This window comes from Macaca nemestrina, chromosome 18 (assembly GCF_043159975.1).
Source record: "Macaca nemestrina isolate mMacNem1 chromosome 18, mMacNem.hap1, whole genome shotgun sequence".
Taxonomy (NCBI): Eukaryota; Metazoa; Chordata; class Mammalia; order Primates; family Cercopithecidae; genus Macaca; species Macaca nemestrina.
This window is the reverse complement of record NC_092142.1, coordinates 21,946,358-21,958,015: the sequence shown is the minus strand read 5'-3', so window position 1 is coordinate 21,958,015 and position 11,658 is coordinate 21,946,358. Positions and strand designations below refer to the sequence as shown.

General features: G+C 49.5%; 1 protein-coding gene across 1 annotated transcript in view; it reads right to left on the bottom strand.

Annotated features, from left to right (window-relative positions):
* Positions 1-1,865: 1,865 nt before the first annotated feature.
* Positions 1,866-11,658, bottom strand: part of LOC105485015 (sodium channel epithelial 1 subunit gamma) — a 32,853-nt gene continuing 23,060 nt past the window's right edge. The window contains exons 7-13 of the mRNA XM_011747167.2: positions 9,066-9,164; positions 6,792-6,909; positions 6,176-6,254; positions 6,038-6,095; positions 5,786-5,847; positions 4,161-4,236; positions 1,866-3,711 (exon numbers count right to left, since the gene is read on the bottom strand). Coding sequence (XP_011745469.1) covers positions 3,331-3,711; positions 4,161-4,236; positions 5,786-5,847; positions 6,038-6,095; positions 6,176-6,254; positions 6,792-6,909; positions 9,066-9,164 — 873 coding nt within the window. The 3' untranslated portion in view covers positions 1,866-3,330. The remainder of the gene's footprint in view (positions 3,712-4,160; positions 4,237-5,785; positions 5,848-6,037; positions 6,096-6,175; positions 6,255-6,791; positions 6,910-9,065; positions 9,165-11,658) is intronic.

The window sequence follows — 11,658 nt, the reverse complement described above, 5'->3', positions numbered from 1 at the left end:
TAGTATTGTTACTGTTTTTGTAAGTGCCACAAACTTTTCCTAAATGCCAACACTGTACTCTGTCCTGTCCCCATCTAGGGACAAAGAGATAAGACACAATTCCTGCCCCTGCAGAGCTCATAGTCTAATGATAGAGACAGATGTAGGAAAAAATTCATACAGGGCCAGGCACCATGGCTCATCCTGTAATCCCAGTACTTTGGGAGGCTTAGATAGGAGGATAGCTTGAGGCCAGGAGTTTGAAACTAGCCTGGGCAACATAATAGGAACCCATCTCTACAAAAAATTTTTAAAAAATTAGCCAGGCATAATGATGTGCTTCTGTAGTTACAGCTACCTGGGAAGCTGAGGCAGGAGGATTGCTTTAGCCTAGGAGGCTGAGGCTGCAGTGAGCGATGATTGTTTCAAATCCAGGAGTTCAAGACCAGCCTGGACAACATAGTCAGATCTTGTCTCTATAAAAAATTTAAATACCAGCCATGGGTCGTGACATGCGCTTGTAATCCCAGCTACTCAGGAGGCTGAGGCAGGAGGTCAAGGCTGCAGTGAGCTATGATCATGCCACTGTGCTCCAGCCTGGGAGACAGAGGCAAGACCTTGCCTGTTTCATATATATACACACACACACACACACACACACACACACACACACACACACACACACATATGTATGAAAGCTGTATAATGGTGGAAGCTCCAACTTCTTGGGGCAAGGGAAGAGGATCAGGGAAAACTTTACAGAGGCACTGACATTTGCAGTTGGCCTGGAAGGGTGAAGTGGGAAAGGAGGCAAGGAAATGCTGGACACTGTAAGAGCCAAACAAGAATGGAGACAGCTAGAGCTTGCTGGGTGTGCACGCCTGTGTGCTTGGGGAGAGTCGAGCAGCTGTTGGCTTTGGATTCTCGTGGCCTTGCCTTTGGCAAGCCTCACTAGAAGTGTTCCTCCATCAGGCAGAGGCTGGCCAGTTCCATGAATCTGAGGGCACCTCCTGCTCCCACCATGGAGGAGGACGAGGAAGCTCCTGTCTGCGTTGTGCCCAGGTAGGCATCCGCTGCAAGTTCCCTGTCGGCACCGGCTATAGCCACCAGAGCCCAGCGTGGATGAGAGCCAGGCTCACGGCCTCTGTAACCCAATCCCCACCTGCATGGGCCTGGCTCCTGAGCCCACTTCATGGGGGAGCTCCCTCCAGTCTGGGGTCACCATGACCTCCTCCTTGCTGACTGGCATACCCGCTGGCAATGCCCTGCCCCGTGAGGTCTAGTGGAAACACCACGTAGGGCAGAGGCTTACTCTAGTCACAGGCCTGGGGTTGGGTTGAGTTGAACCAGGGGTGCCCAGGTCCAGACAGGGTCCCTACAGTCCTCTCTTTTACCAAGACTCTTGCCCTTACTAGCAGCCATTCTCATGAAGGGAATTAGTCCTGAATTGTGGACCTTCGCCAATCATAGATGAAGGACTTCCTTCAGCCCTAGAGCCAGGGTATTTAGCCTCTCCCCCTTCCCACCCAAAATAAAGGATGAAGCCTCATCCTTCAAAGGTACAGACCAGATTGGCTGCAAAATAATGGAGCGATAAAAGGCACCAGCTCTGGAGTCAGACTGTCTGGGGTCAAATCCCAGCTCAGCAACCTCCTAGCTGTGTCACCTTAGGCAAGTAACCTAATCTTTTATGCGTCAGTTCCTTCATCCACAAAATGGGATAATCATATCCATCGAATGTGCTCATCCAAGGGTCAGCACAGTTTTCTGTAAAGGGCTAAAGGGAAAATATTTTAGGGTTTGCTGGCTTTGCAGGTTTGGGTTGTAGCTACTCAGCTCTGCCACTGTAGTGCAATGAATGGCCGTAAACAAAACTTGAACAAATGGATGTGGCTGTGTACCAACAAAACTTTATTTATAGACACTCAAAGTCGAATCTCATATCATTTTCATGAGTTACAGAATCTTCTTCTTTTGCTATTTAAAAGCAAAAATAAAAATTCTTGGCTGGGCACGGTGGCTTGTGCCTGTAATCCCTGCACTTTGAGAGGCTGAGGTGGGAAGATCATTTGAGGCCAGGAGTTCAAGAACAGCCTGGGTAACATAGTGAGATCCTATTTCTACAAAAAATAAAAAATAAAATAAAATAAAATAAAATAAAATAAAATAAAATAAAAATTTTAGTTCATGGTCAAAAACAGGATTTCGTTTGCAGAACACCATTTGCAGTCCCCTATGCTAACAATCTAGGTGCTTAAAACAGTACCTAACACCTTTTCTTGGGTTGGCTTTAAACACCAACCAAGGATTTAATACCTGTTAGCCATTTTCGGGTGGGAAGATGTGAATGTGATATGAAGTGGGTCATCTGTCGCAGTTGGCTTGTTGGTGAGGGACAGGCCATTGGTGATGGGGGGGGTCAGCTCTGTCTTGGAATAGCTGCCCAGAGCATGGCCCACCATGCTCCCCGTCTTCCCACCCAAAGTGACATGGGCCTCACCCTTTAAAAGGTACAGACACAAATTGGATGCAAAATCGTGGACTCAGATTGTCTGGGTTCAAATCCTAGCTCTGCCACCTCCTCACTGTGTCACCTTGGGCCAGTAACTTAATCTTTCTGTGCCTCAGTTTCTTCATCCACAAAATGGGATAATCAGATCCATCTCCTGGGTCCACCCCTGCCCCAAAGTGAGGACACTCTGACATAGTCCCAGACCTCCACCACGGCACTCTGATCTCCACCAACACTCCAAGGGCCCTGGGCCAGTTCTCTGCTGCCTGAGGGCATGGAGGACACCTTTCCCCAGTGTCAGTGACGAAGAAGAACAGTTTATTCACAAACGGCTCCGGCTTCAGGGCTGGCACTTTCTCCTATCTTTGGCATCCGGCAGTAGCTATCCAGCCTTGATGCTCAAGGTCACATCCTTGGGCCCCGACCCAGGCTGGCAGTGTGGGTGAAACCCTCGGCTTTGGGGCTTTGGAAGAGTCCTTCCCTCTCAAGACCTGCAAAGAGCTGCATCAGCCCTCACTCACCTTCGCTTGGGCCGGCACCACTGCCTCGGCCCCCAGTCTCTACTGACGCGCTAATAGTTCAGGTCCCAGGATATATCTCAGCCTGGATAGTTGTGAGTGTTGCTGCGTAGTACCCGATGGGTCTTCCTGCACATGTCCAGGCCCCATCTTGCGGTTTAAAGCAGGCTTTTTGGTTGGAGTCTCTGAAAAGCCCAGAATGGGGCAGAGGGTCCCCTGTGCGCACATCTGGGGGCACCCGGTCCATGTCCTTAGACTGTGGCTGGTGGTCCTTAGACCATGGCTGGTGGTCCTGACTAGATCTGTCTTCTCATCCCTGACTCAGAGCTCATCTAGTATCTGGGTATCTGTGAGCTGGTTGGAAAAGGCCCTCTCCAAGCGCAAGGTATTGTATTTGGGGGGCGGTGTGCCGGGCACTTGGGTTCCTAGGGCTGGAGGCAGGTGCAAAGCAGAGTTGAAAGTGGGTAGGTCATTGTCTATATCCAGGGCTGGGTTGTCCTGGCCCTGTGGGCTGCGGGGAGCTTCTGGACAGGGGGGAGCCTGCTTCCGAGCCCACCACTCCTTGGCTTTCTGCCACTGGCGGCGGGCAATGATAGAGAAGAAGTCGATGAAGAAGACCTCAATGATCTCAATGACGCAGACAACAGAGCAGCTCATCCACAGGCCCAGCTGGCCACCGAAGTTGGACAGAAGCATCTCAATCTGCAAGAGAGGCCAAGCCACATAAGTCCCATCAAGAGGGACCTCCCCACAAGTTGGTCTCACACAGGAACCCTGATTCCCAAGGGAGCCACGGGTCAGCCCTGACCCTGCACAGACTGGGAGGAAGAAGCAGGCAGCCTTCCTGTCTCCTCTTACTCTGTGTGTTCTGACCTGAGACCCTAGCCTACAGCAGCCTTCCTAGAGCAGGCTGGAACCCCTTTCCCTGATTCTGCTCCCCAAGGCCAGGCAGATGCTCACATCTGCCCCCAAAGTGAGGACACTCTGACATAGTCCCAGACCTCCACCACGGCACTCTGATCTCCACCAACACTCCAAGGGCCCTGGGTCAGTTCTCTGCTGCCTAAGGGCATGCAGGACACCTTTCCCCAGTGTCAATGACAAGGGACATAGGCCCAGGACAGGTCCTGGAAGGAAGCCACTCTACTCACACTGTTGGCTGGGCTCTCCATGATGGATCTCTGGTTCAGGTCTTTGTAGAATATCAAGAGTTTTGCCAAGTCTGTCCTGCAAAATTCCAACAGGTGAGTCAAGAGCCTTGGCATCCTACCAGATCACCAGTCCTCAGCATGGCTGTCTCCCTCCTACCCAAGCTGGCAGCACAGTCAAGGCACTGAGCTCCTTGGAGGTATCAGAACCTGGCCCATAAGGGCTCCGTCTACACCCCAGAGCATATCTCCAGGCTGGAACTGGTCCTCAGGTCATTCATTCACTCAATAACTGCTCCCCAGCTTCCAGATTAAGTCAGTCGACCCAGCCATACTGCCATTATACCCTGTTCTTCATTAAACGTCGACATTTGTAATTGTTTGATAGCAATCTCAAGTATGTACAGGTAATGTACATGAGCAGGGTAGTTGACGTAATATAATAATAGGCACAATGGCAATGAGCATTTATGGGGCACTTCCTATGTTGCCAAGCACTGTCGTAAGAACTTTATGTGAATTAACTCACTGAATTCTCCCAACAGCCCTGTGAGGCAGGTATGTATAGTTTCATCCTCCTCATTTCACAGATGTGGAAACGGAGATGCAGATTGGTTAAGGAACTTGTCCAAGACTACACTGTCAATAATCGGCTGAGCCAGTACTCCAACTCATTTAGATTTGGCTTCAAAGTCCATGCTCTTAACCATCACACTAAACTGCCTCTCCATAGGACGATGGCAAACTGGACCATGACTCATTCCAAAGGAGCAGGTATTACTCAGCTCTTCGGTGCTACAAAACAGTGGAGGGTCGTTCTTGCCAGAACTTTTGAACTTTCAGGAAAAGCTGGAAATAATGGGTTGCATTCATGAGGCTAGATTTGTGCCAAGGATCAGTCACCAGTTTGCAACACTTGGTTTAATGGTTTGCAATTGCTTGGTCAAAGTCTATTTTATCATTAGAGTGTGAGTACCTTGGGGGGCAGAGACCATGTCTGCTTGATTGTCCTGGTTTCCCCAGCACCTCACACAGCACCTGGCACCTAGCGGGTGCTCTATGAATGTTGGAAGCCAGATTGGCCAGATTGGCTCTCACAGTGGGCAGGCCCAGCAGTGGGCATGAGGGAGATAGTGAAGGCTTAGAGAAATGTGAGTTCACACGGCATGATTCACAGATGCGAGTTCACTGTCTCCTAGCTTTGAGGAAATGAATGAGTGAGTGAATGAAAAGAAGAGGGGGGCAGGCTCAGTGGCTCCTGCCTGTAATCCCAGCACTTTGGAAGGCTGAGGGAGATGGATCACTTGAGGTCAGGAGTTCAAGACCAGCCTGGCCAATATGGTGAAATCCCATCTCTGCTAAAAATATAAAATTAGTCGGGTGTGATGTCGCGCACCTATAATCCCAGGTACTTGGGAGGCTGAGGCAGGAGGATTGCTGAAACCCAGGAGGCGGAAGTTACAGTGAGCTGAGATCACACCATTGCACTCCAGCCTGGGTGACAGAGTAAGACTCTGTCTCAAAAAATAAAAAAAGAGATTTGGCCATACCCATAAGCATATGGAAGCAGGTGAGAAGACTGGGGGCTGTGGCGGCCAGAGCAGAGGAACAGGGTAGAGGAAACTTACTTGTTGAGCTTTTTGTTTATTTGCCGGCCTTGGTCCCAAGTGAGAACAGGCAGCAACCACTTCTACAATGGAGAGAGAAAGAGTGGGTCTGAGGATGCCCAAGAGGCCAGGGCCAGCTTCCCGCCCTCAGGCTCCCCAACTTGTTCCCCAGCCTCCGCAAGGACCATGTCCCAGGCCAGAGGACACAGCAAAAATGTCAGTGGGGCTCCAGGCTGGGGGCTTGAGTGGGGAAGGGTGGGCAGAAGAACTTACCTCCGAAACCACAGATGGCCATTGTGCCAGGCTCGTGGTTAGTGTCCACTCCTTAAAGCTAAGGGAGGAGGGGACAGTATGAGTGTAGGTAGCCCAACCCAACCCAGCCGCCCATCTCACCCCTTGGGGTCCACATACCTGCAGGCTTCCTTGCACACAGACTGGCAGCCCAGCTCTTCCTGGACAAAGGCTCGATGCAGTTGGTAGTAACAATACACTGAGGGACAAGGGAGAGGGCAGCGTGAGCTTTGAAAAAGCCACAGGACCCTTCCCGGGCATCCCCGGGTCACCAAGGACAGCCCCGCAGTCTCATTTTAATGATTTCTCCTCCCACTTTCTACCAACACTGGCTCTCTGGAAACACATACTGCCTTGTGATGTTGGGAAACAGAAAGCAGTGGTGGTTAAGGGTGTGAGCTGAAGGTCAGGCCGCCCTTGGTTTGGATCCAGCTCTGTTCCTTTCTGGCTGTGTGACCTTGGGCAAGCCGTCTAGCCTTTCTGGGTCTTGGTTATCTATTCTGTGAAAAGGTAATATCGACCCATTCCTACCTTCTGGAGTTGACTAAGGTGGTCAGTTGCAAAGTATAATTCAAGGCAGGCTTGACAACAGAAGTAAAACTCTAGCTAAACGGCTCTCAACCAATACCTCCCTCATGCAAAAGGCAAGAGGGTTGGAGTCCCATGAGTGCCTATTGCCAGGGCTAGGCTGACCCTGGTCCTGGGGCATGCAAGGCTGGGGCTGGGTCTCACTCACTCCAGTTGGGGTGTTGCTGGTAGTTGCAGTAGTTGGCTGCGGGAGGTAGAGGCTGGCTGTACTGGGCACACCCACATTTCTCCACCATCTTTGTCTGGAAGCATGAATGAAGGCAGATCTGAAAGAGGAGACCCAGGGATGCCATTCATGTCTTTGCACAGGGATGCCAGGGAGTTCCCTGCACATCCTTCAGCCCAGGGGGTCAGCCTCCCTCAGCCTTGGTCAACATGAACCTGCCCCTTATGCCAACTGGGCTGGGCATGGTCCCAGAACTGCAAAGGGCCCAAGCTGGAAGATATATTAAGAATTTATTTATTATTTTTATTTATTTACTTATTTTGAGACAGTATTGCTCTGTTGCCCAGGCTGGAGTGCAGTGGCACGATCTCAGCTCACTACAACCTCTGCCTATCGGGCTCAAGTGATCTTCCCACCTCAGCCTCCCAAGTAGCTGTGATTACAGATGTGCACCACCATGCCCAGCTAAGTTTTTGTATTTTTGGTAGAGATGGGGTTTCACCATGTTGGCCAGGCTGGTCTCGAACTCCTGACCTCAAGTGATTCTCCCACTTTGGCCTTCCAAAGTGCTGGGATTATAGGCATGAGCCGCCGCACCTGGCCAATGTATTAAGAATTTAGACTAACTGAGATATGGAGATTGGGCTGAACTGGGGCTGGAGTGGTCATTTTCCATCATGTGGGTGCCAACACAAAGTTAAGTGGGAAAATTGGAGGAGTCCTCCAGAAACAGAGAGAAATGAACACAGTCCCAGGGTTCCTATTCTCAAGCCCAAGCCCTCCTTGTTGGGTCTTCATGGATCATAAGCTACCATAATATCCATGGAGCTTATAGCATAAAAGCTAATAGCAGAGTTCCTGAAGGCAGGCTACTCAGGTCAAATCCCAGCTTTGCTACTTATCTACTGTTTGGCATCAGGCAAGTTACTTAACCTCTCAGATGCTTTGCTTTCTTTATAATAATATCAACTTCATGAAGTTGTGAGCATGAAATGAATTGATACATGTAAGGTGTATGTGTGTGTATGGTAGCTCTCACTAAATACCATCCAGAAGTATCTTTCTGATGAGCTCACTTTTTTTACTTTTAGAGACAGGGTCTTGCTCTCTTACTCAGGATGAAGTACAGTGGTGTGATCATGGCTTACTGTAGTCTTGAACCCTTAGGCTCAAGGGATCCTCCCTCCTCAGCCTCCCTTATAGCTGAGATTACAGGTGTACACCAGTATGCCCAGCTAATTAAAAACTTTTTTTTTTTTTCAGAGGCAAGGTCTTGCTATGTTGCCCAGACTGGTCTCAAACTCCTTTGCCTCCCAAAGTGCTGGGATTACAGGCATGAGCCACCGCGCCTGGCCCAAAAGTCCTCTTTTACTCATATTCTACACCACCTCTCAACTCAGCTCTTATCTCAGTTGGAAGACTCAGTGGTGAAGGTTTCTGGTCCTTTTGTCTGCTGGGCTGATTTTCATGGACTCTCTGGGGTATGCTGGTAGGAGGTGAACTATAAATTCCCAGAATGTGAGAGGAGGCAGAACAGATCGTCTCACTTAAGTGTTAAAAAGTCAAATGTCTACAGGAGACAGTGATGTAAGTGACATACGGAGGGGTGGTGAAAACTGTGGGAGCCAGAGAACACCTGCTTCATTTATTGGGGTGGCTACACCCACCCACTGTTTATCCTGCAGGAAATATGGGCTCAATGCTGCCGTATCGTTTCATTTATTCGAGAGACTGGAAATCTGGATTTTCTTGTGAAATTCTCTGACTTTTAAACACCACCCAGGCTCTTGAAAAACTGGGTATGCCACCTGGAAGGCGACTGGGAGCTGCAAATTAGCAGCCGCTGATCCAATCCCACCTCCCCTTGTGGTTGCTGAGGGGAACCCAGCTGGTCCAAGGCCATCATCAAGTGAGGGGCACCAGCAGGCCTGGAAGCCATGCTCTTGACCCTTCGGCCAGTGTCTCTCTCAGACAGCTTCTCTCCTGTTCCTCCCTTGCCAAGGCCCATTTAGGAGGTGTGTCTGTCTCAGCTGTACATTGAGTTCCACAGAAACCTCGGTGAATCAATTAAGCTCTGGTTACAGATGAACTGCAGAGGACTGGAACCAGCTGGCATCATTTGTTCTTGAGGTCTCTGGATGAACCCCAGGGATCCTCACCAGAGTTCCTGGTGCAAGCCACACCCCAGCCTAGATATAACTTTGTCTCCTGGGTCCGGGCCATAAACCCAGGGCTGAGTGCCCCCAGCACTGTTACCTGGAGTGAGTAGGCAGCGTTGTAGATGTTCCTGATTGGCACGTCACTCCCATCCTCCGTGCACTGACTGTAGGGCTCACTCAGCTTGAAGGACTCTGTCTGCAATCACAGCAACACACATTCAGCCCTGTCGTCCCCCAGGACCCAGGTGGAGGGTTTTGCAGGGGGCACCAGACAGAGGACTTTGCAAGCAACCCTTGGGAGCTGAGAAGCTATTTGGTCATTCATTTAACGAAAAGTTAGTGAGCACCTATTAGGTGCCTGGTACTATGGTGGACACTGAAATCAGCAATGATCAAGACAGATAAGTTCCTCCTGTCCTGGAACATACCTTCCAGTGGGACAAATAGATGGTCAGCAAGCAATTAAATAAACAAGATGATTTTGGATAAATCTGGATGGTGTTTAATGAAATGGGGTAGGGAAACTGGAGGGGTTAAGAGAAGATGGGCAGTTTTGCCCATAGAGTGATTGGGGAAGGTATTTCTGAAAAAGGGACCTGTTGGGCTCAACATGGAACTGCAAGAAAGAGCTGGTCTTGTCAAGAAGTGAACAGGAAGCCAGGCATGATGACACACGCCTGTAGTCACAGCTACTGGGGAGGCTGAAGTGGAAGGATCACTTGAGCCCAGGAGGTCAAGGATGCAGTGGGCCATCATCGTACCACTGCACTCCAGCCTAGGCAACAGAGTGAGACTCTATCTTTAAAAAAGAAGATGAAGAAGTGGACAGAGGATGACTGGGTAGAGCAAACAGGAAAGACTTGAGGCAAGAGGGGCTGGTGTGGCTGAAAATGGCAAAATAGAGAAATTGCTGGAGATGAAGTCAGACAGGGAGGTTGAGGTCAAATCATGCCCAGCTGAGAAATTTGGATTTGATTGTCTGAATGAAATGGATTTGCAGTTGGCGAATCCACTGGGAGGTGGGAGAAGGGATTAGAAAGATAAGCAGGGGCCAGGCACAGTTGCTCATGCATGTAATCCCAGCACTTTGGGAGACTGAGGAGGGAGGATTGCTTCAGTCTGGGGTTCGAGGCTGCAATGAGCTACGATTCTGCAATCCAGCCTGGGTGACAGAGCGAGACCCCATTTTGAAAACAAAGAGAGAGAGAGGAGGGAAGGGGGAAAGGAGGAAAGGAAGGAAGGAGAAAAGAAGAAAGAGAAAGAAAGAGAGAGAGAAAGAAAGAAAAGAAAGGAAAGGAAAGAAAGAAAGGAAAGAAAGAAAGAAAGAAAGAAAAAGAAAGAAAGAAAGAAAAAAGAAAGAAAAGAAAGAAAGAGAGAGAAAGGAAGGACAGCAGGGACTGTGAGTTGCTTGGGATTCCCGCTCAGGTGAAGGACCCATTGCCTTGTTTTCTGGTCCCAGAAGCTGACTTGAAAGATGTTGACTTTCTTAGAAAAAAGCCAAGGAAAGTTCAACAGAGTAGAATGCTACCCTGATCATCAGAGGAGGTAAACAGCATTGTCACTCAAAGTTCAAAATCCTTATTCAATAATTTTTTATTTTTATTTTTTTTAGAGATGAGGGTCTCACTCTGTCACCCAGGGTGGAGTGCAGTGGTGCAATCAAGGCTCACTGCAGCCTCTACCTCCCAGGCTCAAGGGACCCTCCTGCCTCAGCCTCCCCGAGTAGCTGGGACCACAGGCTCCTGCCACTGCACCTGGGTTCAATGATGTTTTACCGTGGATGACTAAATTTTGCTCTAGCTTAATATTTGTCACTGCAAATAAATAATCCAGCCAAGCCAAACAAGCATAAATGGGGGTGGGGGGAGGATAACATCTTCTAAGGGCAGCAACTCAATGGAAGATAAATCGTGACCAGTTTATCACAACTGTGTGTTTGTATGCTGTGTGCATCCACGTGCCCATGTACAATCGTTTTTATTTTTTTGTTTGAGGAGATGGGGGTAAAGAGAAAATGAATGACAGATTTGTGGGAGGGAAGAAAATTATTTTCACTTTGAAGAAAGAATGAAAAGCGGGGGCGGGGGGGCGGGGGAAGGAATGAAGAGGTTTGAGGCGGGTGGAAACTGTAGCCATCTCAATTGGCTATAATCCCTTTCTGTTTGTATTGCATTTCATCTGCTGACCCATTAGTCTCCCTCAATTCACTGCAAGTACCTCCAGGGCAATTGACGATTCCCATTTAAAACCTTTTAAACAACAGAAGCAAACAAAGGGGAAAGTGGCTGTCTGGCGTCCCCTCTTTCCCAGGGTGCCTGCACTAACAGATGAGATCCTGCATCTCAGACAGACAGACATGGACTCACACATTCACTTTGCCCTGCAACCTGCCCTTCTCACTAACAAGGGTGAGTGTCTTTCTATGTCAGTACAGAATAAATAGACTTAATAGCTGGGTAGAAAATGCATGCAGGGCCTCTAGTTACACGCCAGGGCTGGGCTGGGCACAGAGGTGCAAAGATGTCAAGCAGTGGCCTTCCTGGAGGTCACAATTCCTTGCCATCCTCTAAGCTTCTTCAAGCAGCAGGATCCCTGGGCAGACGTGTTCCTTTGGGTGCCCCGCCGTCCTGCTGAACTGTTACTGGAGTCTAGAGTGTCAGCTACAGGCTCTACCTGCCTGGGGTAGGAAA